This window comes from Biomphalaria glabrata, chromosome 17 (genome assembly GCF_947242115.1).
Source record: "Biomphalaria glabrata chromosome 17, xgBioGlab47.1, whole genome shotgun sequence".
NCBI lineage: Eukaryota > Metazoa > Mollusca > Gastropoda > Planorbidae > Biomphalaria > Biomphalaria glabrata.
The window spans coordinates 20,674,973-20,701,097 of record NC_074727.1 but is presented as its reverse complement, the minus strand read 5'-3'; the positions used below and the strand labels follow the sequence as shown (position 1 = coordinate 20,701,097).

The window sequence follows — 26,125 nt, the reverse complement described above, 5'->3', positions numbered from 1 at the left end:
GAAAGAAAAATAATTTCATTGTTTTAATCTATTGACTTAATATATTAAGGAAAACCTTACAGTAAAATTTAACATCGCAGAAAATAAATTGATCTAAAACACCACAATTAGATCTAGCAAACAAAGAAAAAATATGCTGGAATATTAAGAAACACTTGACCTCTGTAACTAAGGTACAAATATAATTTATCTATAGGCCTATGCTTGACTGACCATGCCAATGTGTTATCTTTTTTCGCCTGCACACTAAACACTATTGCGAATGCCCAAGAACAAAAACGCGTGATGGTCAACACCATCATCTATACACACTACACTAGGACTACATGCTCACTACGTCTATCTGACCAGATTGTTACTATCAGTCGAACACAGAGTCTATTTATGTTTTTTTTTTGGTACGGAGGTTGTGAATGGATTTTTTTTTCTTCTATAGTTGATTTTCCTGATTTTCTTAGATCTATATAACAGTAGATCTAAACATAGATACCAATAATAGGCCTACAGACTACAATTAAATCTATGCTTCGCAACATTTAAGGCTCAGGCTATGAGTAGGTATAATAGATGTTCCTGCTGTTAATAAAATATCGTTTGCCGCAAATGGATTAATAAATATATGACCTACAACGCTTCAGATTCCAACTATTAACTAACAGCTATCAGTATTAAGCCCTTGAAACCAGAACCAGAAGCAGTCTTTGGACTTAAAATTACAAGTCTGATGACCAGTTGTTGGTCAGAAATTCTTGAACACATACATTCAACCACCATACAAGCCAGATGAGAGATTTACATTAGTAACTAGTTCAATATATACTAACATATTTTACATTGACCCTCCAACACACAGCCTTTATGGTTGGTGGCCTCGTAGATGCTACACAGATTAATTTTTGTTTATAAATACTGTTAAGCTTGAATAAATCAATCAGTAACAGAGTTTAAAACAATAAAGTATATAAAAGGAAAAAAAATAATACCAACAAATATAGGTATGTTATTTAACAGTTTCGTAAAATGCTCAGCAATACAAGCTATTTACAAGACACTTAGGTATTCGGCTCCGGCTCCGGCCCCGGCCGAATATCAAATTTTACTATCCGGTCATATCCGGCTCCGGCCGGATATCAAAAAGTACTATCCGGTGCACCCCTAATATATATATATATATATATATATATATATATATATATATATATACATACATACTTCAAAACGTATCAATACTTCTGTATTCTGTTTCGGATGCACCAAAAGTCTTGCTATTCAGAAATTTGTCTCCATTTTTATCGGCCACCGAAAGGGGGATAGATGCTGTTAGTTTTGTGTGTTCTGTCTGTCCGTACGTCCTTCAATCCGTCCCGTTTAGATCTCATAAGCTAGAAAAGATATTGAAAGAAGAAAAGATATTTGGATATTTCAAAGCTAAATGCAACGGCTACTTTTTTCTTTTCTAGAAGCGAAAAATTAATTTTTTAAAATTAACTATGCAAGCATGTTTTTTTTAAATGAGATACACCATTTTACAAATATTCACGATTAATCTATATATTTATTTCTCTTCATGGCTCAAGAGTTGGGACGTAAGGAAGTAAAGGAAAGATCACTCTTTTATTTCTGCAAGTCTGACGGACTAGAGTTACCCTACGAAAAAAAAGAGGGGGGGGGGGGGAGAACAAGTAGTATTCACCCGTCACAAAATAGCAGGGCCGGACTTAACCGTCGTGACCTAGAAGTCATGGAAAAATCACTCTTTTTTATTTCTACCCCACGTAGTTTTGGAGGTGAAAAAAAAGAGGGGGGGGGGAGAACAATTAATCTACTCTGTATTCACCCGTCACTAAATAGCAGGGCCGGACTCAACCGTTGTGGGGCTCTATGTAAAACGGATTTCACGGGGCCAAGATTGGGTAGGGATACGGATAATAAGTGAAATTTAATTCGTCTTTGCATTTTATTCATTCTTTACTACGTACAAAACTACTTTAAGAGCCTTGCGTGTAGCAAAGTCATACATTATATGATAAAATGTTTATTTCCTACATAGATCACGCTCAATAGCAAGAATTACCAAATGTTTCAATCCATCTTCGAGAATTGTTGACCTCAACTAATTCTTCATTAGTTTCTGGCGCGAGAAGCTTCTTTCACCAGATTCCATAATTACGGGTATTGCATAATGCCTTTTTTTTTCATCGTGCGTAGGATTAGCATTTACCATTTTGAATGACACCCCAAAATGACAATTTTTTTGTCTATATATATTTCAGGAATTTTTTATGTTTTTTTTTTTTTTTTTTTTTGAGTTTTCAATAGATTTTTAATAATTTCCGTATATTACCAGAACTTTTTCGTATATCTTGCAATTTCATGAGATTTCCAGGAGCTCCAGGTAAATCAGGAGTCTGTGGGAATTCTGTTATAAGTTATAAAATGGTTTAATTTAATAGCTTACATCTAGAATTAGCGCGGGTCCTTTGAAAGTGCGGGGCCCACTGCGGTCGCATAGGTTGCATTGGTCTATGGGCTGCCTTGCAAAATAACGGCGTATGCTACGTCGTGGGTCGACAGGTAGTAAAAAAAAAAAAAAACAAGACAGTAGGCTATTTAGTTGGGGAGGTGACCATTTATTCTATTTTTAACACATCTATGCAAACATGTTTACATTGTTTCGTCAAACAAAACGTTTGTTAAAAAATTACTAAATTAAGTATTTTCTGTCAAACCAGCTACTTACATTTTAAACAAATTGTTTACTTTTTTCTAAGAGAAAAATCTATTTAGTATGGATATAAGTTTTTGTTGTGTAGCCTAGTTATGCATTGAAATAAAAATGGTTTACACCACATAGATCTATACTGTGTTAGTCTCATCATATGATCAAATTAAAACTCTCGTTTGACGAACGTTAAAAAATGACATCGAAAACTGTCGCAGGCATTGGGGTGTTAAGGGTTAACATTATACGTATTTATGTATTTAGTTGAAGCTAACGAAATCCTTGTTATGACTGCCTGGGTTCGATTCTCATAGCTATCCACTCTGCCATCCATGAATGGAGTTACTAGCAATAATGGCTTCATGAATGATAGAATTCTTTCAATTTTTGAAAACTATAACTCTAAAACTGCTTATCCCTCGTCCTGTTTTTAGCCCGCAATAAGCGTGTTTTAAATGGTGTATGTGGGAGAGGTATATTAAGGGTTGGTGCTAGATGGCGATTAGTCGATAAAAAAACCTTTTTTTAAGTCGATACTGTAGAAAACAAAACAAAAAAAGCACTACAAAAATATATGTTGTGTCAGGTAGTTTCTTTGTTCTTATGTCTTGGCCTGACAGTGAGCACATAATTTATATATGCACTGTGTTTTGTATTGACGTGCTTTTAGTGGCAGGTGGTGCTGCATTGTACCTTGCAGCTCGCGCATGTCGTCACGTTGATAAAAGAGTAGCTCTTCTTGTAAGGGCTTCAACACTGCGAAAGTTTGGCTCCAGTTCATAAAAACTTTAGCACGAACTTACCTAATTTAGCACAAACTAGCCGAATTTATTTAGCACAACAAGCTGAGTTTAGCACAAACTAGCCAAATTATCTTTGTATACGTATTCTAATGTTTTTAAATGTAATTTCTTTAAATAAATCTATTGGTTATTAGCTGTTCCTAATTTCGATAGTTAGAGAAAACAGTTTTAAAAAACAGCTAATCAAGTTAGGCGATTGTGGTTATAATGTCTGTTTCGTATAGCTTAAAATAAAGTGTTGATTAATAAAACAAAGTGTGGATTAATTAAATTAGGCCTTAACTATTGTTTCATTTAGTTAACGTGTGACAATTATCGAGGACTGGTTATTGTGGAATTCTGTTGGAGTTTACTCGTTGCTATGGGATATATAATCCGTCAACCTTAAACAATATGACTTAACAAATTCAGTTTGAGATTAACTAAAAGTTTACTTTTGGCTTGGAACTCAAACAATTATAAATATATTAATACTTCGTTTTCTTTCGGAGATTACTTCGAAGTGATCCTCATTTTTAATGACTACGTCACTTGGCGAGTCACCAAAATTGGCGAAAGACCGAGATCTCGGGCGAGGGTGGTGCTGCGCTGCCTCCTCGGGTGCTTGAGGGTATGCGCCGACTACCTCTTCGGCTGTGAGGAGGATGAGCAGGGACACAGGAGAGGCAAGGACCAGGAGGATTACGCCAGCAGCCCCACGGTTACTACGCCTTCGGGGTGTAGCATTGAAGATTCGGAGGATACGCCTCTGGTGAGGAATAGCTCAGACTGGCTACCGACCTACAGAGGTAGAGTTTCAACTTGTGCTTTTGTTTGTCTTTAATATATATGCACACACACACATAAAAACACACAAGCACAAATATATATCTATTTATATTTTATATCTATATAGAGTAAAGTGCGAAGTTCGAGCGCATTAAGCCCCCTGGCAGCAATTTTCAAGTTTGGATTTTTATAGCACCGTAACTGTCTGACCTATGAAAAAAACTGATGGTATCTCTGAATTCCTCGTCCTTTTTTCTATAAAAATAGATTGGATTTAATGTATCACTAGGCTTAGTTAAAATTAAATACGAAGTCAAAGAGGTGTAGGGTAAGTATCGCGAAGCGTACTTTTCCTTGAGCGGATTTTTCCCCAGTTAGTAAGCTCGATTGGGTTGTTCGAACAGATCAAAGACATTAAGACAATATATATAAAAACTTGTTTTAATATTTAATTTTTACTATAAAGTCATTTTCTTTTTACTCCAGCGCAAGAACACCATCCATTGCACCATTTCCCACCCTCCACAACTTCAAATAGTCTCTTTGAGCTGATGAGCCATCAGACTTAAAAATAGCCCTAAGCCCATTACCCATTTCCTTCACTACCGGGTAGTAAAAAAGAATAATTCCACACCTCCTAAGTTTGACCTCACCATGAACTTAGTCTTTACAAGGAAAAGGAAATAGTATGTGTCGGAAGTGAAGAAAAAAGGTGCATGCGCAGTAGCAATATAGTAGTAATTTGGTAAACATTCAAATAAAAAAGTTATAGCAATAAAAAGTGAACTGTTCGAACCTCTTGTCAAATCGGGACTGCTCGAACTTCGCACTTTACTATATATATATATATATATATATATACACACTTGTATAATACATACAATATATAAAACATATATATATATCTAATTTATAAAGCAGAAAGTAAGGCGTTTGTATGTATGTATGTATGTATGTATGTATGTATGTATGTATGTATGTATGTATGTATGTATGTATGTATGTATGTATGTATGTATGTCCAGAATAAAAATCAAAACCTTTTGAACAATATTGATAAAACTTGGCTTAAAAGTCCCTTGGATCATGGCGGAGACCGCAGTGTATGTTTAAAGTCCCTCCCACAACTGGAGGGCCCTAAAAATAGACAAAAGTACCTAATTGTATCTCTCTTAAATGACGAAACTTTTTTAACAAATCGGGTAAACCCGTTTTCATAGAAATTTATATTGGATATAAATATGTCGGATGAACTGGTAAACCCATTTTCATACTCTACTTTTATTTTCGTAGCAGAATAAAAAATGTGAAGGCAACATTCTCCAGGTTCAACATAGATCTAAATCCAATCCATTAGATTAGTAATACCCAAACTAAGATTAACGCGGATTAACATAAAGTGAAAGGAAGGAAGCGGTGCTCGTCTGTATACGTGATTGCCTTTCATGTTTAAATGTGTTGTCAATGTCGTTGTTGGCCTAACCTTTTAAATGTAAAGAATAACTTCTTGTTCCTTCTCAACTGTAATACTGTAAGGCGACATATTAGATCAGGTGTGATGATCACACTTGCCGGGGATTATATTATCAAACTTGATAATTCAATAAAGTAAAGAAACATCTCTGTATTTCCTTTCAAACTTCTTTAATAATACTTCAACTTTCACATAAAATTAACTTCTCAATTTAACAACAACTTGTCTTGATACTTTATAAATAAAACTTAAAGATACATGAAACATTCACTTAGTATAACTTCAACTTCAACTAATAAAACTTTAATTAATGGACCCGCTAATATCACAAAACTTATAACCATTACTAATCGAGGACTAAGCGAGGACCATAGCTCTACAAGAATCACTACTATGCGAGGACCCCGTCTAACTGACTTTTCCTTAATTTATACCTTTCTTAATCGTACATTCCAGAATCATGGAAACTTCTCCCCTAATTATTTTAGTAACTTTGACCTTCTAGAAGCTGACGTGTGCTATTTTTTCCCCTTAACCTCTTTCTTTGATTGGATACCTAAAATTAACTTGTTTACGCTGGGCACTTGCACTGGTTTGACCTCGCTTCTAGAAACTGGTTGAAATTGGTCACAGACTCGACTCGTGACATCAGGCAGTTGTCCTCGGCGCCGGGTATATTGATGCCAGTTTTTTGTTCCGATGTTGTTGGTCGGTTGTTGGATTGTAGCACCAAACAGCTAGTAGACAACTAAACCGCTGTAGGCGTATTTAATTCTTGATGTTAAACTTAAAATAAAACTTGAGCCAACATTTTGATTAAATAAAACTTAATGTAACTTTTATAACAAATATACATAGATTCAACTTGAAAGTATGTAGAAACAAGGTATAACTCACTATAGAAACACGCCCTCTCTCTCTCTCTCTCTTCTCTCATTTGTCAACCCTTCCAATATCAACCACGTGACTTATGTTAACATAAATTACGACAGACCAGCTCGTGGTTTCATCACTGTTGTTGAACTGCTAGTAGACAACTAAACCGCTGTAGGATTACATTTTAACTTACAAAACTTTAAAATTTGAAATAACTTGAAATTGAAATAAATTCAGTGTGAACAAAACTAGATATAATTTTCATTTACAATATAGACAAATTCAATTTGAGATGAAATAAAAATGAAACCGATATTGAAAGAAATCTTAACTTGCTATAATAACACGTCCTCACACCTTAGACATCCGAGTTTCATCTGGCTTACTTCACACAGGTTACGAGAGTGCCGCTTATCTTGCATCATTCTACAAGACTAACATGAAGTTAGTGCTCTCTCTGTCTACAACTCATACTACACACACATACACACAAACACTTCATAACAACCTCCCCAGAAAAACAACCGTTTCACTTTTCTGTCGTTACCTTGGAAACACACACATATGCACTCTAGTCCCTGTGGAGTGTCGCCTGAGAATGCCTGATAAGAAACCTCACGAATGTCCAGGGTCAGGGTGCATCTTTCATCCAAATCGAAATTCAAAACAACGCTTGCTTAATGAGACCTGTCCCAGAATTGTAACTATTTCTCACTAGTGTACTCTTACATTTGTTCCCTCTCAAAGTCATGTCGTGGTCTATTCAAATGTACCCCCCCCCAGGATGCCCTCTAGTGTATATGTCAGGGCACTAAGGGAGTAGTCCTTCATGACACTCTCCCAATCGGAGTTCGTCCCTGGCATTGCTTTCGGTGCCAAGGCAACGGGAAGGAAGGGCCAAGACCTTGACCTATCTCGTAAGCTAGGGTCAAGTTCCAAGGACATTCCCAGCCACGCCCTGGACGCTGGCACGTAGAACGATTCTGTCACACTGTTTCATATAGGAACACACACACACACACAATGTACTCTCGAGCATCACTCAAGTTTTCATCAGCCCCCCTCCCCCGGCATCCTCCCAACTCCAGACTTCCGTCCCATCCAGTTGTTCCTACTAAATAAGTAATATCAACAAACTCAATCTTTTTGATGCAACTGTTTGGTCCAATATCTTTCTTTGTCCCCTCCCTCACACACACACACAACTCTGATTAGACGGTAGATATGGTTAATGAAGTTGATAGATAGGGTTAATGAAGTTAATAGATAGGGTTAATGAAGTTGATAAAAGTTCAAGGATTCTCAATTTGTTTTTTCTTCATGGCACTCTAGGTGTATTGGGGACGTTTCCAGGGCGCCTTATGTCACATTGGCATTTAGCCAATTAGCCATTATGTCACTGTCAAGTTTTGTCATCTTATCATTGTGTCACTGTCATTTTTCGTCACCATGTCATAATATCATTGTAATGTGTCGTCACTAAGTCGCCTTGTCCATATGTGACGATCTAACTCTTGTCACTTTCAATAAAGTCTTTTAAGTAATTTTGTGTTTCGAATGAGGGGAAAAAAACTTTGAGAAGATTTGCTGCGCCTCTTGAAGAAACCAAGGATTCCCACTACACCAAGGCATTCTATCTATCTATCTATCTATCTATCTATCTATCTATCTATCTATCTATCTATCTATCTATCTATCTATCTATCTATCTATCTATCTATCTATCTATCTATCTATCTATCTATCTATCTATCTATCTGTCTGTATGTATGTATGTATGTATGTATGTATGTATGTATGAATGTATGTATGTATGTATGTATGTATGTATGTATGTATGTATGTATGTATGTATGTATGTATGTATGTATGTATGTATGTATGTATGTATGTATGTATACTGTACTTTAAAAAAAAAAATAGGTGCCGGTACTCAGTGATGGATTGCCTAACTTGTAACTACTAATACATTAATAATAAACGTTAAAATACAAGAAAAGTAAAAAATTTTCCCCACATTGAAAAAGGTGTCAGTACGCCGTACCGGTGCGAACCGTCACAAAAAAACAAACACTGTATATATGTATGTATGTGTCTGTTGTTTGTCTTGATGTCTTTTCTATGTATGCATACATATTTGTATGTGTGTATGTATGTATGTATGTTTATATGTATGTATTTATATATGTGCCGCAATGTCTGTCTATCTTATTGTCTGCCATTATATTCTAGCTGGTCATTACGTCTTTCCATACGTCAGCAACAATGTGTGTCGCCCAACTCATCAATATTATGACGACTCCTTTCTGCTTTTCAGTTTGTTAACTCATTCACCACTAAGTCCAAGAAAGAAAGGCTAAGTTAAGCTCAGAAGCAGAATTGTTATCATTATCTTTTTAGTGCCTCTTTCCGCGTGTTCATGCTTCGTTACCTCTCCTCACCCTCCCCCTTTCTTGTGTCCCTTTTCCCCCCTTTCATGTTGATAATGCATGCGGGTCATGTGACCACAATAAACAACGAGTATCGACAAAGTGTGACTATACCAGTGTCGGAAAGGCGTGTTCCGGCATGCAGTGGTGCTGTCATCCTTTACCACACAACAGACTCCAAAAAAAAAAAAGGGGGGGGGGGAGCGGGGGTTGCTGAATGAAGGTGTTCTAAATAATGAAGAAAAAAAAGGAGGGGGGGTGGTAATATGGGCTAGGAAAGGACGCTTCCAGCGAAAGATGAATAATAAATGACAAAGGTTTTTTTGTATCTCACACGAGACCTCCCTCTAAACCACCCCCTACACCACCGTTTTCCATGCGGGATTATTATTCGCTGTGAGAGACGGGCGGACGGTGGATTGTTTCCCTTGCGTGACGTACGCGAAACTATGGCGAACCATTGTGGCCATAATTCATCTTCCCATTCACGTCCTCCCCACGTCCCCTTTCGTCTGACGCAAGTGGTGGTAAATAAGCGATAATCCTTTTGTACAGAGTAGGGCACGAATCAGATGGACATTCCCGGGCAGTACTACAGCCCGATATCTGAAATGACCGAGGTCAACACACGTTAAACAATTAATTTAAAAATAAATAAATAATTGATTCCTACTTTATGTTCGAATAATATAGTGACTTAGCAGAATTTAGGTCATTGGTTAATATGCATGACTAAATGCATGCCGCGTAGGACGTAATCATCATCTTTTTTTGAAGTAACGTCTGTATTATATAAGATAAGATATATTAAACTAAACATTATTTGTCATACAAATGTGTAGCGTGAAAATCGAAACCATTACATCCGCATTATAATATTTAGTGCGACGCGCTATCAACCTGGCTAACCAGCCATAGGAAGTTTTAGCTCATAAAATAAATGATTTACTTTTTTTTCAATAGTACACCACTCTTATTTCCGTTTTATTGTCCAAGAATAAATCAATTACAAATACTGACTAGAACTTTCCATACTTTTTTGTTTGGAAATTCGACCATTAAATCAATATATATATAAAGTACTAGCAGTACACACCGGCTACGCCCGTTGTTTTGTTCCCAGGCTGATAATTATAACCGGAACACCTTTTTAAAAAAAAAGACATTTTAACGATCAACCTAACACATTTTTTCGCCCTTGAATTGTGTATTAGTTGAAATGAAATTTTAAGACCTGATCTCCATTTCATTTTCTGTCTGTCTCTCTCTCTTTTTTTCGTTTTCTGGAACCCCCATTTTGTTTTTTTTTAACCTGCGCATCGTAATTTCTCCGGCATTGACTTTTGACTTCATTAAGAAACACCCTCTCCATTATGCTCCCCGACACATACACGCACTCTTTTGACTTTTCTTCGGCTTCTCAATTTAATCTATACCATATTTTGACCGTGACCTCCCCCACCCCTCTTTTTTGGTTAGTTTTACATTTTTTTTCTTTTTTTTTTTTTGCAACCTTTAATTTTAATGCCTGCATTGTACGGTATTAGACACCGAATACCTTTTTTTTTCATACCATCAGTTTTAGGCCTAGAGAAAAAAAAAATTCCGAAGGCCCCAATTGAATGTGTACGAAATTTCATGCGGATCTGTACGACGGTATAAGATATCTTTTGATCAATGAGTCAGTCAGTGATATTTTACAAATATATAGTAGATTACTAGAAAAAAACAACAACTTTATATTTTTATCCCTTTTGTGGAAGTTCTTTTTTTATGGATGCAACGGGACTGTAGCCCCGCTTGTCTTTATTTAAATCCGGCCCTGGGTATTATTTATAAGTTATTATTACTTTAGGCTACAAAAAATCTAAAAACTGCACTGTCTTTTCTTTTTCAAACTTAACTACCTCACGTTTCATTTCTTTACGAGAGCTTATATTGGAAATCTCATTTCCGACACAAATTAAATATACGTTTATGGATCTTTTTGTCATTGAGTTGGCAGCACTTGCCGCTGTTCCTTTAAATGTATTTAAGGCGAACGAACTAAATCTATTTCCTACAAATTTTCACACACTTTTCCCAAACAATATTTACAATATGTGTACATTCGAAGAATCTGCTAATTGCTCGCACTTTGTCAGGAATAACAAATGTGCTGAGTAAACTGTCGGCAAAGGGTTAACACTTAGCCCCAGAATTGAAAGTGTTAACGGCAGGCACACGTTGTCTAGTTTCATTGTTACATCACACGTGCATATGACAGTTGGAAAATGCAATGTGTGTTTCTGTATCGTGTGGTAGATGCGTACAATGTTTTTTGAACAAAGAAAAATTAATTCCAGTTGGCAGCACTTTTAAGAATTCTAAATCAATACGAAACAAATATTTGACCATTTTCAACATTGATTTTAGAAGTATAGGCTTTCTTTGGAAACTTAAGAGGGCCACGGAACAAGTAAAAAAAAAAAGATGTTTTTGTTAAAAGTGAATGAGGCCTCTTATTGTAGGTATATGAAGAAAATGAAGAATATATGTAGTTTCTAAATATCAATGGAGGAATTGAAAAATGTCTGTCTGTTTTTTTAATAACAATGGAGGAACTTTAAGAAAACGTCCATTTCCTATATATCAATGAATGAATTGAAGAAAAAATCCAATTTATATGGGCTTTTATGCGTAAGGAAAAGGTTCAATTCCTGAAGGTCTATAGAAAAATAGAAAAAAAAAGTCCATTTTCTGAATGTTTACGTAGTTAGTGAAGCAAACTTTAGGAAACGTCTAATTTTCAAGTTACTAACTAGAATGTCAACAAACATTAAATCAATATACAATATATATATATACTTCAATGGCACAAAGACTTAGACTAAATTGTCTAATTAGAAAAGCATCGTATATCACTCGAACACAGCTACCATCTCTTGAAGAGCTTTTCCATGAAAGATGCCTATCCAAAACACTCACGATTCTTAAAGATAACCTGCACCCATTAAACCACTGTTACATAAGATCTGAACGAAGTGGTCGTCTCCTTTCCATTAGGACTAAAACAGAAAGATTTTAAAACTCATTCATCCCACTTTCGGTCAAAGTGTTACAAGATCACTTGTCGTCATCGAGAAGTACATAGAAGTCTAATTTATGAAGCGATGGTTTTGAGTATGTATGTGTTTCATGTGTGAATGTTGTTCGTATTTGCATCTATATTGTTAATGTTATTGTACAGTAGATACGCTGAGGTTGTCAATTGTAGTCAAACTGAATTCCTATTTGATAGGATCAATAAAAATTATCTTATATATATATATATATATATATATATATTAACATGAGTTCAGCAGCGAATGCCTACAAATTTTGTTCCTCTTACTCCCATGAAGGTTCACTATTCAAAACTTGTTCAAATGTTTAGGTCAGTAGCTTGCTTCCAAAGCCGCTCCCAATGAAGCTGTGAATGAAGAGCAGAATCCAGTCATTGATATCCTCCACTTTTGTTTCTGTCTCCCTAGCTCTTTTTCACCTGGCAGTGTACCTGGTAGGATTGTTTAAAAAAGGCTTTTTGATCGTCCAGCCCCCCCTCCCACCGCCCCCATTGTGCCCAGCGCCCCCCTCCGAGCGCACCCCAATTTCACGAAATCGCCCCACCCGGAGTGCACTAGCACCCCGTTGAAGACCACAGTATTAGAAGAACTCTTTATTTTACATGAATAGATGTTGTGACTATTATTATTATTAAGCTAATTGTCCGTCTGTCTGTCTGTCTGGTTCAATCTCTTTTGTGGACCAGTTTTAAGGGGGAGGGTAATAGTGTGAGGTGAGCCCCCTTGTAGTCCGTAGACACCACAAAGAAATATTTAAAAACATTAAGATTGCACACTTTGCTTATCACTTCACATGGTTGAATATGTGGACAAACATTTTTCTTTTGTATAATTTCGTTGTGGCTATGTTTTTTTTTTTCAGATTTCTGTTTTTTTGTTAACCTTTAAGGTGGACATTGTAAAAGACCCAATCGATGTGTTCCCGTTGTTTGCTTTGATTATGTCATTGAACTAGACTGATTGATTTCAACAAACTTTAAAAGATACAAATACAATTTAAAAAAAACGTTGCTGGATAAAAAAAAAATTAGTCCACACAGTAAAAGAAAATAAATTTTTAAAAAATTACAATTCAATAACGAAACTTTCCCTGGTCGATTTCCTCTCGGTCGATTTCGTTTGTCGTTGAGTTATTCTGTGAAAAGAAACGACGCTACAAAAGAAAATGGCTCTGAGATTTACCCAGAGACATATCGACATTAGTATACTCATAGGTTGAGCCTGTGGCAATGTAGCAACATAAACCAAACGAAAAGAAACAAGAAAGGTTTATGTACGGTATTTTTTTAAAAGAGAATATCTTATTGTTAGGTGTGTGTGTTCGTGCAACGTTGGGTGTAAGTTTACGTGTTGGTATATGACTTTTATGTACATTGAAACAAACTACTAGTAATAACAACTGAAGCATCGGGGTGTTTTTATGTACACAGTGCAGGATTTAAGGGTAAACTACTAGCAATAACAAGTGAAGCTTCGAGGTGTTTTTATGTACACAGTACAGGATTTAAGGGTAGGCTCCTCAAGATAAATTTTAGTATTCCCTTGCGTCACCTCATTTTCTTGCCGAAAAAATGTCCGAATGAGTTTGGTATGAATAATAATGCTTCATAGTTAAAGAGATATTATTTCGCTATCTATACATTTATTATACTTTTTGTATATCAGTTTAGCTCCCTAAATATCCCTATATATTAGGGCGAGCTGGCTGAGTGGTTAAGCGCTTGGCTTCCGAACTTTGGGTCCAGGGTTCGGATCTCGGTGAAGACTGGGATTTTTACTTTCGGGATCTTCAGGGCGCCTCTGAGTCCACCTGGCTCTAATGGGTACCTGACTTTAGTTGGGGGAAAGTAAAGGCAGTTGATCTTTATGCTGGCCACATGACACACTGTTCGTAAACCGTTGGCCAAAGAAACAGATGACTTTAATATCATCTGCCCTATACTTTACTTTACTTTTTATTCCTAGATATCCTAAATCATATTTGGCACTGACATATATTATCTAGACTTACTAAGGGCCCCATATCTCAAACTGCTTACGGCTTTTTCAAGCGTAAATCCGGAGCTTATAGCATAAACTGTTTATTTAGACGAACTCAAAGAAATAAAAGTGTACTACGTAACGCAGCAATAGTAAGTAACATCCTTACAAAAAGTTGACTAGAACATGTGACACTTAGACTTGGTAGCTACACACAATCCCTCCAGACTTCTCATTGGTGAAGGTGAACTAGATTTTCTTCTACATCTCACACCAGAGTATTCCTTAGTGGGTGGCAAGTGGGGCAACCGTCCCAAGTGCAAGCGTCTGAAGGGGAGGGGGGCCCTGGTTGGAGATTCCCTTGTCACTGTCAGTTCTCCCAGCATCTAGATAATACTATATGATATGATAATTACAATGAAAGCTCTTAGCATGCCATTTTTGGTTTCTAAATACCGTGCTGTAAGTAATTACGTAAGGTACTATGTTTTGTAACAACAATAAGGCCTACAGTCTTAGAGGCAGACGAGCCCAACAGATTGATATATATATATATATATATATATATATATATATATATACATATAGATATCGACGCGTACGCATTTGGTTCCCGGGCTCGCGTTTGACACTCACCCGGGGCGTACTGCTAAGGCAGTTGACCTATGCTCAGTCACACAATCATTACCAGAGTTGGAGTTGACCTCAGTAACGCAATCATTATTAGAGTTGGAATGGTACTATTCTGATCTGTTACCATCATTACAAATTCGTCATTGTCCCTATAGACAAAAAATATTTGAACAAACTATATTGTCTAATTCTATACAATCAAACAATATCTACTAAAATACTATGAAATAAGATCTTAACAAAAAAAATGTACTAAATGAAAGTGTATCTTGTATTATAAATTGCACACCTTCCTTCAAAGGAGAAGATAATTACGTCCTGCGTGCATCTGTGTGTTTGTAGAGTGTTAAATGGTTAAACTAAACAAAAAATGATCGCTCTCCTGGCTGTTTTAGGTAACCTATTGACCTATTCCATGATTTGGCATTGAGAAGGCAAACATGCTTATATGAATTTGTCCTACCATATGCAATGAGAAATGAAGCATTATCTTAGTCTCTTTCTAAGTATTTATTAGTTGTTTTTGTTTGTTTTTAACCATAACCACAAAGGTATTATAGAAAATCATGCCAAGACGTAATAATGTCTAAGAAAGATAACTTGCGATTTTGAACGATTTGTTTAGCTTTTAATGAGTTACTCACCTTGTTTTGAGCGACCCTAAATGCAAACAGCAAGCGATATTCATTAATCGATTAATAAAATCATTTCAAAGTGTATTCCTCATTAATTTAATTCAAGGTTTTAAATCTAAACATATTGTTATTTTCAAACTAAGATTACCATCTAAAAACAATTTTACATTAAATTATTATTATTATTATTAATTTACATTAAAACTAATCTACACAATTCTTGTGAACCCTTTTATATATAGTTCAGAACATTTACAAGTGACTGTTACAAACGGCGAACTCACTTCTAGGTGCAATTATATGAACTTATGCAGCAAGTGTTCTGCGCAGCCATGAGAAATATTTCAGTCTTCCTTTATCCTCTGAATCGAAGACCTACACCTTTTTTAGTAAACAAATATTTTACATAAGATTAGAAATATTATGATTGAAGAAACGGACACATACATGCCATAAATTCCTGCTATTACATTTCTCACTGCTCTTGGATCCTATCACTTGTCTGGACCACTTGGGCAAGGGTGTGGGGAGAAAGAAGGAGGTATCTTAGGAAATGCTAACGTGATGGCTCTTTAAATGAATTCTTTAAAAACAAAAAGTTTTATGACTTGAATTTGAACTCAAGGGCTCAAGCCTCCTCAAGCTAATATATTAACCTCTACGCCAGCGAAGTGATTATGAAAATAGAAGGTCTTATAGTTAATATTATTAGTTTCAAACGTTTAAGCGACGATCTAATTTTCTACACAAAGTATAAAGGGGATTAATTCAATTTATTCCACCACATCTGTCAAGTATACTTCCCTTGATCACTACCAAAAAAAATTAATTACCAATGGTTAATTAACTTATTGTTGTTGTTGTTTTTTTTGTTGTTGTTTTTATTGATTCTTGTTTTATCACGTGCAAGAAATAATTGTGCAAAGTTTCTACTGAACCCGAGATTGGGTGTGGGGGAGAAATAACATTGAAAACTTGTACCAGACAGACGGAGTGAATTTACATCGTATCTGTAATACACATTTTGTGCACTCTTAAAACTGGATATGACTTAAAAGGTAGTTTGTGTTAATAACATTGCTACGTAACATTGGGCCTCGAAAGGCGTGTCTCTGTTTCGAAGACGGTGAGTTGATATAAGCTTTGTACAAAATGACAAGCGATAGCACAGAGATGTAGACAAAAATACTTAAAAGATAATTGAAACTTGAAAACTTGTACTATTTGTTTCTTTGTTGTTGTTTTTTCCAGAAATCAAAGAATTGTTTCGTATCTTTGACAAAAATCATGACAACACAATATCCAGCTCGGAGTTGGGTAAGATGTTGACTTGTATGGGGATGGAAGTCTCTGAGGAAGAAGTGGAAACCTTGATGAAAGAGCTCGATAAAAACGGTAAGTCCTAATTCTGTTTGAGTAATGCCATGTAGGAGCTTAGCCCTAATGTTCATTTCACCTCATCTCTGCCTGTGATCCCGTCAGGGTCATAGGTCACCAACCAGCTTCCTCCAGGCGTCTCCATTCTGGGCGAGTCTCTCCAACTGTCCTCATGTCTTGCCCATCTGCTTTCAAATTGCGGCGCCATGTATTCCTGGGCCGTCCCCTCTTCCTCTTTTTTTTTTTTTTTTGGGGGGGGGGGGATTCCAGGGGAGGGCTTCTCTTGTTATGTTGGATACAGGCTTGCGAAGGGTGTGACCTATCCATATCCAACGTCTCTCTTTTTTTTTTTGGTAGTCTCGTCCATGCAGCAGGCATTGGCATAAATGAGAAATTGTCCTGCTTTTACTCTGTTCTTTATTGAAATTGCATTTTATCCACGAACCGAAAACAATCTTTTATATTTTCTGGTTTAAATACACAGACTTATAAATAACAGAAATATGACAGGTACTTATAACCTCTTTAACGAACAGCTGTTTGTATATTCAGAGCTCTTCAATAAATAATTACTTGAAATATCAACTTGATCGTAAAATGTGTGAGGAAGAAATAGCGTTAACTCTTTCTCTCCAAACTAACGATACCAACGTTGATTCCACCAGAATGTGGTAAATAATTACGGAGAGAAAGAGTTAACAATTATTTACAGGGACTAAACCCAACAAATTTAGCCATTTATGTGTTTACTGACGTATTAGTTTCCCTTGTTGCTATTAAACAAAATAATGAATTACCAGAGGGAGTTGATGTAAACTTTTTAATTAAAATAGGATACTTCTCTTAGTAGTTGTACAGCCTTAGGTTTGTTCCTTCTATTCTCCTAAATACTGTACGCCTGACTTTTAAAGTTTAACAAAATGTTTTGGGATCCTCCTTTGTCATGTTTCGCCCTCCATTTTGTCCCAATGTTAATGGTCCATTGAATATTATTATATTATCAATCAATCATCACAATGACCATCGCCAAATTATTTTAACACTTGCGCAAGAGTTAACCATTATTAGATGTATAAGTGTCATTAATAGATATAGAAGTGTCACGTGATAAAACGTGTCAAAGCGAGACTATTCGTTATAGAAGGCCTTAACTCTTTCTCTCCGTAATTATTTACCACATTCTGGTGGAATCAACGTTGGTATCGTCAGTTAAGAGAGGAAGAGTTAACACTGACCTCAACGTCACAACATGTGGGCAGTTTAGACCAATAGCTCTTTGCCAGGTCGTACAGACCTGTGACGTGGCAACGAGCTATTGTTCTAAACTGCCCACAGGGTTCGACGTTGTAGGTCAGTGTTTAGGCCTTCTATAACAAATGATCTCGGTCTAAGTCGCTAGTAACAATAAAGTTGTTTTATCAGAATATTTATTCATAACACAATGAAAACGTATAGTAAAGGTAAAAACGCAAGGGAGCTAAAACACAAGACAGTAACGATAATTCGGATATTTCTAGATGTATTCTTAGCTTGCAGAGCATAAGGGGAGTTAAAAGTGTGGGGTCTTTGTTAATTGTGCTTCATTTCGGTACCATTCGCGATAATTTAATTTTAACACTAATTTTTATTGTGATCTTCTATTTAAAATAACGGTTGTGCTATTTACAATACGATTCAAGTTTTTGATGTTAAAATATTCAAAATTTTAATTTAATAATGTTAAAATATTCACTATGTATAACTTCGAGTAGAGTTAATTTAATAGGTTATATTTATTCACAAATTTTTAGTCTCAGAAAGTACAAACAATTACTCGGCTATAAAATACTAAAAACAAAGTTCAATAAGATAATGGCCCACATTTCCAAAGATCTTCAATAAAAAATAAAGTACAATTTGCTTTATTGATAACAGTATCACAAGAGGATACTCATTTTGTTTACAAAGCTTATATTAACTCATTCTGTCTGTCTGTGTGAATGGTAAAAAGCAGTGGCGTAGCAAGCACCCGTGGGACCCCAGAAAAAAAAAATAGGACGATCTGGAACAATTTCTACCAAAACACACAATTAGTCACCTCTACAATATTGGAGGCGCGATGGTAACGCGCACCGCATTCGAACCGAAGAGACCCGGGCCCGAATCGTCGTGAAGACCAGAATCCCCAATGCGTACCCGACATTAGATGGGGAAAAGTAAAGGGGCCTTGTCGTTGCCCTGACCCTATGACATCCTCGCTAACCATAGGCCATAGAAAAAGTTGACATTTTCATCATCTGCCCCATAGATCGCAAGATAAGAACTTTTCTTTACTATTTCGATAAACCAGATGAAAGCAATCCGTACTGTTATTGTATAGATTCTAGCAGATAACAAGGGTTAAGTGTTTTGAAGTTACAGTTTCGTGTAAAGTTTGGGACGTTTTGGTGGAGCTTTTTAATCATTTAAAAAAAAATTTTTTTTTTTTACTTTGATATCATCTCCAAGTTCTCATTTGGAATAGACAAGACAATTTATAAAATTAGACCGATTGGTGAATACATTACTGGTAATTAACTATTTTGTCTGATATCAATAAAAGAAATTATTCCTTCAGTATTCAAATATATGGCTAAATTTGTAGGGTTTTATCCCCTTAGATTATTCTTAACGCTATTTCTCCCACACGCATTATTGGATCAAGTTGATACTTCAAACGTTATCTATTGTACCTAACAAAACATATAATTATTGGTAATTATTTTTTGTTTGATAACGAATAAGGGAAATAACGTCTATATTATTGAGAGATAAAGTTGTAAAGAAGGAGTTATTCCCCTTACATACGCTTTGTTTTTTAGTAGGATTTTTTTTTTTTATTTTGCTTGTTGGTCTCCGACTTTTCAGTCTCTAAACGAATAGTCTAGAATAGTCTAGATTACCATGTTAACTTAAAGATCAGCAAAATCTTAGTGAAAACAAATGATGTAGTAAGTTTTGTACCATGAAGTACAAAATCCAAAAGCTGATTTGACATTTTGCGTGTAGCCTTATTTTGTTTCGCAATTATTTACATTTTTCTTTGTTTTACGTTTCGTTATAGTCTTCCTTGTTTTAGAAATACAGTCTCACTTCCACCCTTTTCTCTCTCTCTCTCTCTCTCAATCTTTCTCTCTATCTTATTTGCTCTGTCTCATTTTTCTCCCTTTTTCTTATTTTATTCTATCCCTTTTCTGTCTTTTTATTTTATCTTCCTTTCTTTCTTTTACTTTCTTCTTTCTCTCTCTTTTTCTCCCTAAATCTCTCCTTCTCTTTTCCTCTCTATCCTTTTTTTTCTTTCGTAGTTTAAACTTTTCAATTGAATTTTTCTCTGATTGCTCTCAGACACTTGAACCCGTTTCCTTGACCTTTCACCTCCGGCTCCGATCCACTTCTAGACCCACTTCTCATTCAGAATGCACATCAATCGTTACAAGCTAGCACTCACCTATGTAATCTATCAACTCGTTAGAGAATGGCAGGTCACAGAAGAATCTCGGTGAAAACTGAGAGAGAGAGAGGGGGGGGGAGAGGTGAAGGGAGGATGTACATATGCGAAAAAAGAGAGAGAGGGAGGGAGATATTTTCAATTTCACTGGACTCAAGTCTGAAAGAAAACAGGAACAGTTTAATAAGTAGAACATAGACGTAGATCTTGAAGCAGCTGGTAAGCTAACAATTATGAACAGATTATTTACAAAGTAAACATAACCGGTGTTAAATGAAACAACACTCTGGATTTTTATTCTCTTTCTGTATCATAAGTTATGCATTATACGTTTCTTGTGTCTATGTGTGAAGCTATATTACTTGAACAGTTAGAGACGTAAAATGTAATAAAATTCACCTGTCCAATATAAAATAAAAAGATTCGTTTATTTCCTTCGTTATTGAGTGACATATCCAGCTATATTCATAATAGACTGTCCATAAAAATTTGAGCCTAATATCTATTCTGACTCTTTGATTAAAGGAAACGATTTTACAAAGGGGTCATTAATGGGAGATTGACTATTCACAAATCCCTTTATCCGAAAGTCGTTCATTATCAGGATCAGGATAATCCTTTTATCACAGCCGTTTATTGTGGGGTCATGACTCTATCAGCCAAGCAAGGTTCTCCCTGCCTAACAAGGCAGTTGGGTCGATTCCCACGAGGCATTATTCTGTATTCCTATAGTATACCGCCACTAACCATGAGTAGTCTGCCATGGCAGCGTGGCTCAAAATATACATGAAGCTCGTTGGTCCAAAATAAAAATAAATAAAGATTCGATTTTTCCTTCAAGAACAAGAGACATATCCAGTGCTATCCAGCCATATCCAGCGCCATCCAGCCATATTCAGCGCTATGCAGTGCTATCCAGCCTTATCCAGCGCTATCCAGTCATATTCATCGCTATGCAGTGCTATCCAGCCTTATCCAGCGCTATCCAGCCATATTCAGCGCTATGCAGTGCTATCCAGCCATATCCAGCGCCATCCAGCTATATTCAGCGCTATGCAGTGCTATCCAGCCTTATCCAGCGCTATCCAGTCATATTCAGCGCTATGCAGTGCTATCCAGCCTTATCCAGCGCTATCCAGTCATATTCAGCGCTATGCAGTGCTATCCAGCCTTATCCAGCGCTATCCAGTCATATCCAGCTCGGTTATAGCCGGTTACAGCTCGGACGATAGCCCTTGTCCAAGAAAAGTTAGTATATTGTGCTCAATGTTCTCGTAGTCTTATACTCTCCCATTTTACGCGATCAATGAGGACAAGTTGAAACGTGCTAATGATTATGACATTCTTTTTTTTTTTACAAATATCAACCCAGTCTGTCTGTCAGTCTGTCTGTCTGGTAAAAATTGATAAACATTATTTCTCCCACTTTGAACAATTATTCATTGTCGAAGACTATACATGATCAATCCAAACAATAATCAATTAGATCATTAATTAAGGTAATACATTAATTTTCATTTATATAGAAAAAGGGAGATAAATCTTGTAGTATTGATAGATATGGCGGTAATTGTCCTTTTTCCCTTTATATGTTTTGTTGAAAAAAAAATGTTTTTATATTTTGTTTGTTTGCTTTAAAATAAAAAAAAATGCTCACAGAGACAGAGTTAGTTTGTTTTATGTCACCCATGGACTTTGGTCAATGAATGCTTCCACTTTGTTCACTGAGGTAATAGTTTGTTTTATGTCACCTATGGACTTTGGTCAATGAATGCTTCCACTTTGTTCACTGAGGTAATAGTTTGTTTTATGTCACCTATGGACTTTGGTCAATGAATGCTTCCACTTTGTTCACTGAGGTAATAGTTTGTTTTATGTCACCCATGGACTTTGGTCAATGAATGCTTCCACTTTGTTCACTGAGGTAATAGTTTGTTTTATGTCACCCATGGACTTTGGTCAATGAATGCTTCCACTTTGTTCACTGAGGTAATAGTTTGTTTTATGTCACCCATGACGCTTTCTACATTCTTATTATACCTATCATTTATATCAAACTTTAAATAAAAGGTGGGAGACGTGGTCGAGAAGCTAAGTACGCTTGAACTTGTCTTGGCTTGGCTACCTATGAAGGAGGCTCGAGGTTCGACACCCGAATCGAGCAGAGTTGTGTTTACCGAGCGCCTAAAGGCAGCACGGAAAAACCTTCTCCCAGATACCCCACTACCCCCACTTCTATAAGTATGAAAGTAGCGCTATATAAAAGCTATAATTTAATTCAATTTTAAAAGGTATCATTAGATGAAGATAGACTTTCTTTTCATCCTTAAAAATGGTAATCGGTTATTTTCTACTGATGTTCCTTTTAAAAAAAACAACTATTGCGTTGAACGCGTACCCATGTGTTAATCTAGTCGTGTAGGAGTTGATGTCGTTCTGGAAACGATGCACGCTTAAAGCTAATTTAGCTACAATATCAACAATAAACCTGTACAGTATACTGCTGTTGTTTGTTTTTTAAATCTACCAGCAATAAGTTCTGTATTTTTTGCGAAGAATGTAAGGCATTTTTTTCTGATATCATTTTTTGTTTTAAACTTTCATTTTGATTTCTATTGTACGTTATCTTATCTTTTGGTAACATCTCAATTTGTGGAAAAGAAAAAAAAACATACAAAACATTCGTTTTTTAAGGGGGAAAGTATATTTAAAAAGCAAGAAAGAAATAGTGAGTTCTTTTTCTATCCCAACACCGCCAGTGTTTGACTTGCCCCGTGTACCTGTGCTTACGTCACCATGGAAACGGCATTCTACCTGAGGCTGCAGTTAATAAAAAAAGCTGTACATCCACCGGTCGTGTTCAATGGTAGCAGGTTATTGGTGGTAAAACACTTTATCCTGCCGCTGCGGAATACTATAGGGCAAAAATAGTGGGAAAAATTCAGTTAACCCCCTTTGACTGCTGGGATTGCCTCCCATTTTTTCGTGCATATTTTTGTTTGTTGAGTTATCGTTCTTTGCACTTGGCATACTTGAATGCCGGTCTAGTGTGTCGTGGTCACACAAATCGTTGTGGGTTACACTGTGTTTGTACATTTGTGTGATGACTGCGCGTGGAAGTGAATATCATATACACGTCTGAAGGCTTCGCTTCACTATTTGACTAGTTCAGTTACTGGGGCTTCGCTTCACTATTTGACTAGTTCAGTTACTGGGGCTTCGCTTCACTATTTCTCTAGTTCAGTTACTGGGTCTTTGCTTCACTATTTCACTAGTTCACATACTGAGTGCACTTTTTTTTGTTGGTTCTGAACCCCAGGGAACGGAAAGATCGAGTACCGTGAGTTCAAGGCGTTTATGCAAGACGAGATGAGGCGGAGCGAGGAAAACCCAGAGGAACAAGAGAAAGCCATTCGCATGGCCTTTAAGGTGAGTTTAAATCTCTTTCTATGTTTTGTGGACGCCTCGGGACTTTGGTCAGAAAACATCATAGCTCGAGCCAACTGCAGAGGATGAGAGAGACTAGGGATTTGAACCCCCGCAACATAATAACGATAGTGCATGCTACAACCAATTGTGGTTTGGTGAATTGATTGGCCTAAATATATATATATATATATGTATACGGGGCGCGGTGGTCGATTGGTTAAGCGCTTGGCTTCCAAACCTGAGGTCCTGGGTTCGAATCCCGGTGAAGACTGGGATTTTGAATTTCCCTGAGTCCACCCAACTCTAATGGGTACCTGACTTTAGTTGGGGAAAGTAAAGGCGGTTGGTCGTTGTGCTGGCCACATAACACCCTTCTCGTTAACCGTTTGCCAAAGAAACAAATGACCTTAACATCATTTGCCCCATAGATCGCAATGTCTGAAAGAGGAAACTTTACTTACTACTTACTTTTACTTATATATTATATATAGTAGTTATGGTAATAATGGAATAAAGGCGCTTGTATTCCGTCATCGAATCCTGGTGAAGACTGGGATTTTAGAGCGCCTCTGTTTCCATCCAGCTCTAACGGGTACCTGACATTAGTTGGGAAAAATTAAAGGCGGTTGGTCATTGTGCTGGCCATATATCACCCTCCTTAACCGTCGGACACAGAAACAGATAACATTTACACCATCTACTTTTCAAATTCATAAATCTGAAATAAACATTCTTTTATAGTAATTTACTAATAGTTGGGTGTGAAACTGGATCATGGTCCACTTAAATCTAGATGTTCGTCTAATTTGGCTCATGGTTTGGGTTACCTGACGTCCGGCAAAAAAAAAAAGACATGTCCTCCATTTTTAGGGTCGTGCCCTCAAAGTATAGAGTGAAACTGTCCTGCTTTTACTCTGGTGTTTCCTACAACTGCATATTTTATTTATCTAAGCCAGTCCTTCAAATTGCTTATTTTTGTAGTACAAACATAGAAAACCGGTCCAATCTTCGTGAACAGGTTTTCTTTTATTCAAGACCATTCAAAAGAAACCGGTTACTCAACGGAGAAACACAATATAGACTATATTTTCCTTGAGTTTTATGCTTTCAGTCTCAGTTTAATAAACCAGCAATGAACAAACATAAAATATAAATCACTTGTCATCATTATCATGTTTCCATTGCATTCTACATGGAACTTAGGGCCTCAGTAGAAACACGCCACTCTCCACTGTCTCTTGCTAGTTTTTTAATCGCTTTCCAGCTCTTTCCTGTCCGCTTGGCTTCATCTAGTACACTGCGTCGCCACGTTCTTTTTGGTCTTCCTCTACGTCCTTCTGCATCGGGGCTTCTATTCGAAGGCCTGTCCAGCTCTACTGTTGGTATCTTTTCTAAGCGTGTGAACAATCCATCTCCATTTGCTCTTGTATTTTGTCGTACCAGTGTATTTTAAGATATTTCGCAGACATCTGTTGATGAAGGTCTGTCTTGTACGAATAGAATATTCACTTGACTACATATAGTATTACATTGAATAACTAAAGCACAGAGGAGATATTGATGATTAAGAAATATCCATCAAAGATGAACAGTGAACAATCCTGGAACAATGACCCAATGACAATGATATCTAGTTCTAAGAATCTTATGAAGTAGCGTGCAAAAAAACGTTACTGGATAGTTTACGTTATTGTTAGTCTTCTCTTCAAACTTCTGAAACTTAAATCTTCACCATCGATTTTTACAAAACAATATTTGTAAATTACATTTGTTTACTTCAATATTTCTTCAAGGTTTTCGAGATGATTAAATCTAGCAGTATACAACATTTTCTCCCCTTTTACATAAACACAGAAAGTGACCCAATAGCCCCTGGTCAGCTCTCTTCTTTTGCTTGTACACAGAGTCGTGACTAGCCCGATCTTTCTCTTCTGGCTTAAACACTGGAATGTAAAAATCTGAAATGTAAAGTCATCATATGTTGATTGACACACTGTGGATAAAAGAGAACAAAATATGACAGCCATTTTTCTTACAAAATGCAATGAAATGAAAAATACCGTTCATAGATTTCCACACGTAATCTGTTTGCTCAAACGATGAACTAATGGGAAAAGTCGCTTTGAAAAATGTTGATCTTGTAGTTTTCAGCCCATGGTTTACTGACATGTTTCTTCATAAGGATCTACATTTTTAGCCTAGTTTTTTAATTTTATTTAGTCTTGTTTCTTTTTTTTTTCTTTGAAGGGCTTTGTCCTACATTGTGTATGGTGTCTGGTTTCCTTCATCTTTGGGCACTGAAACTGTTTGCTGTTTACTAACAATTTTACAAAGTAATTTCAATGTATTTATTTCTTTTTAATGATATTCCATGAGGCATTAACCGTCCTGTCTGCCTATATGTCTATCATACTGTCTGTCTGTCAGAC

General features: G+C 36.4%; 1 protein-coding gene across 7 annotated transcripts in view; it reads left to right on the top strand.

The window, feature by feature from the left end:
* Positions 1-26,125, top strand: part of LOC106052086 (neo-calmodulin-like) — a 137,498-nt gene that overhangs the window by 88,042 nt on the left and 23,331 nt on the right. For all 7 annotated transcript variants that reach the window (XM_056015379.1, XM_056015378.1, XM_056015374.1 and 4 more), the window contains 2 exons: positions 16,676-16,819; positions 23,587-23,696. In XM_056015379.1, the coding sequence (XP_055871354.1) occupies positions 16,676-16,819; positions 23,587-23,696 (254 nt within the window). The remainder of the gene's footprint in view (positions 1-16,675; positions 16,820-23,586; positions 23,697-26,125) is intronic.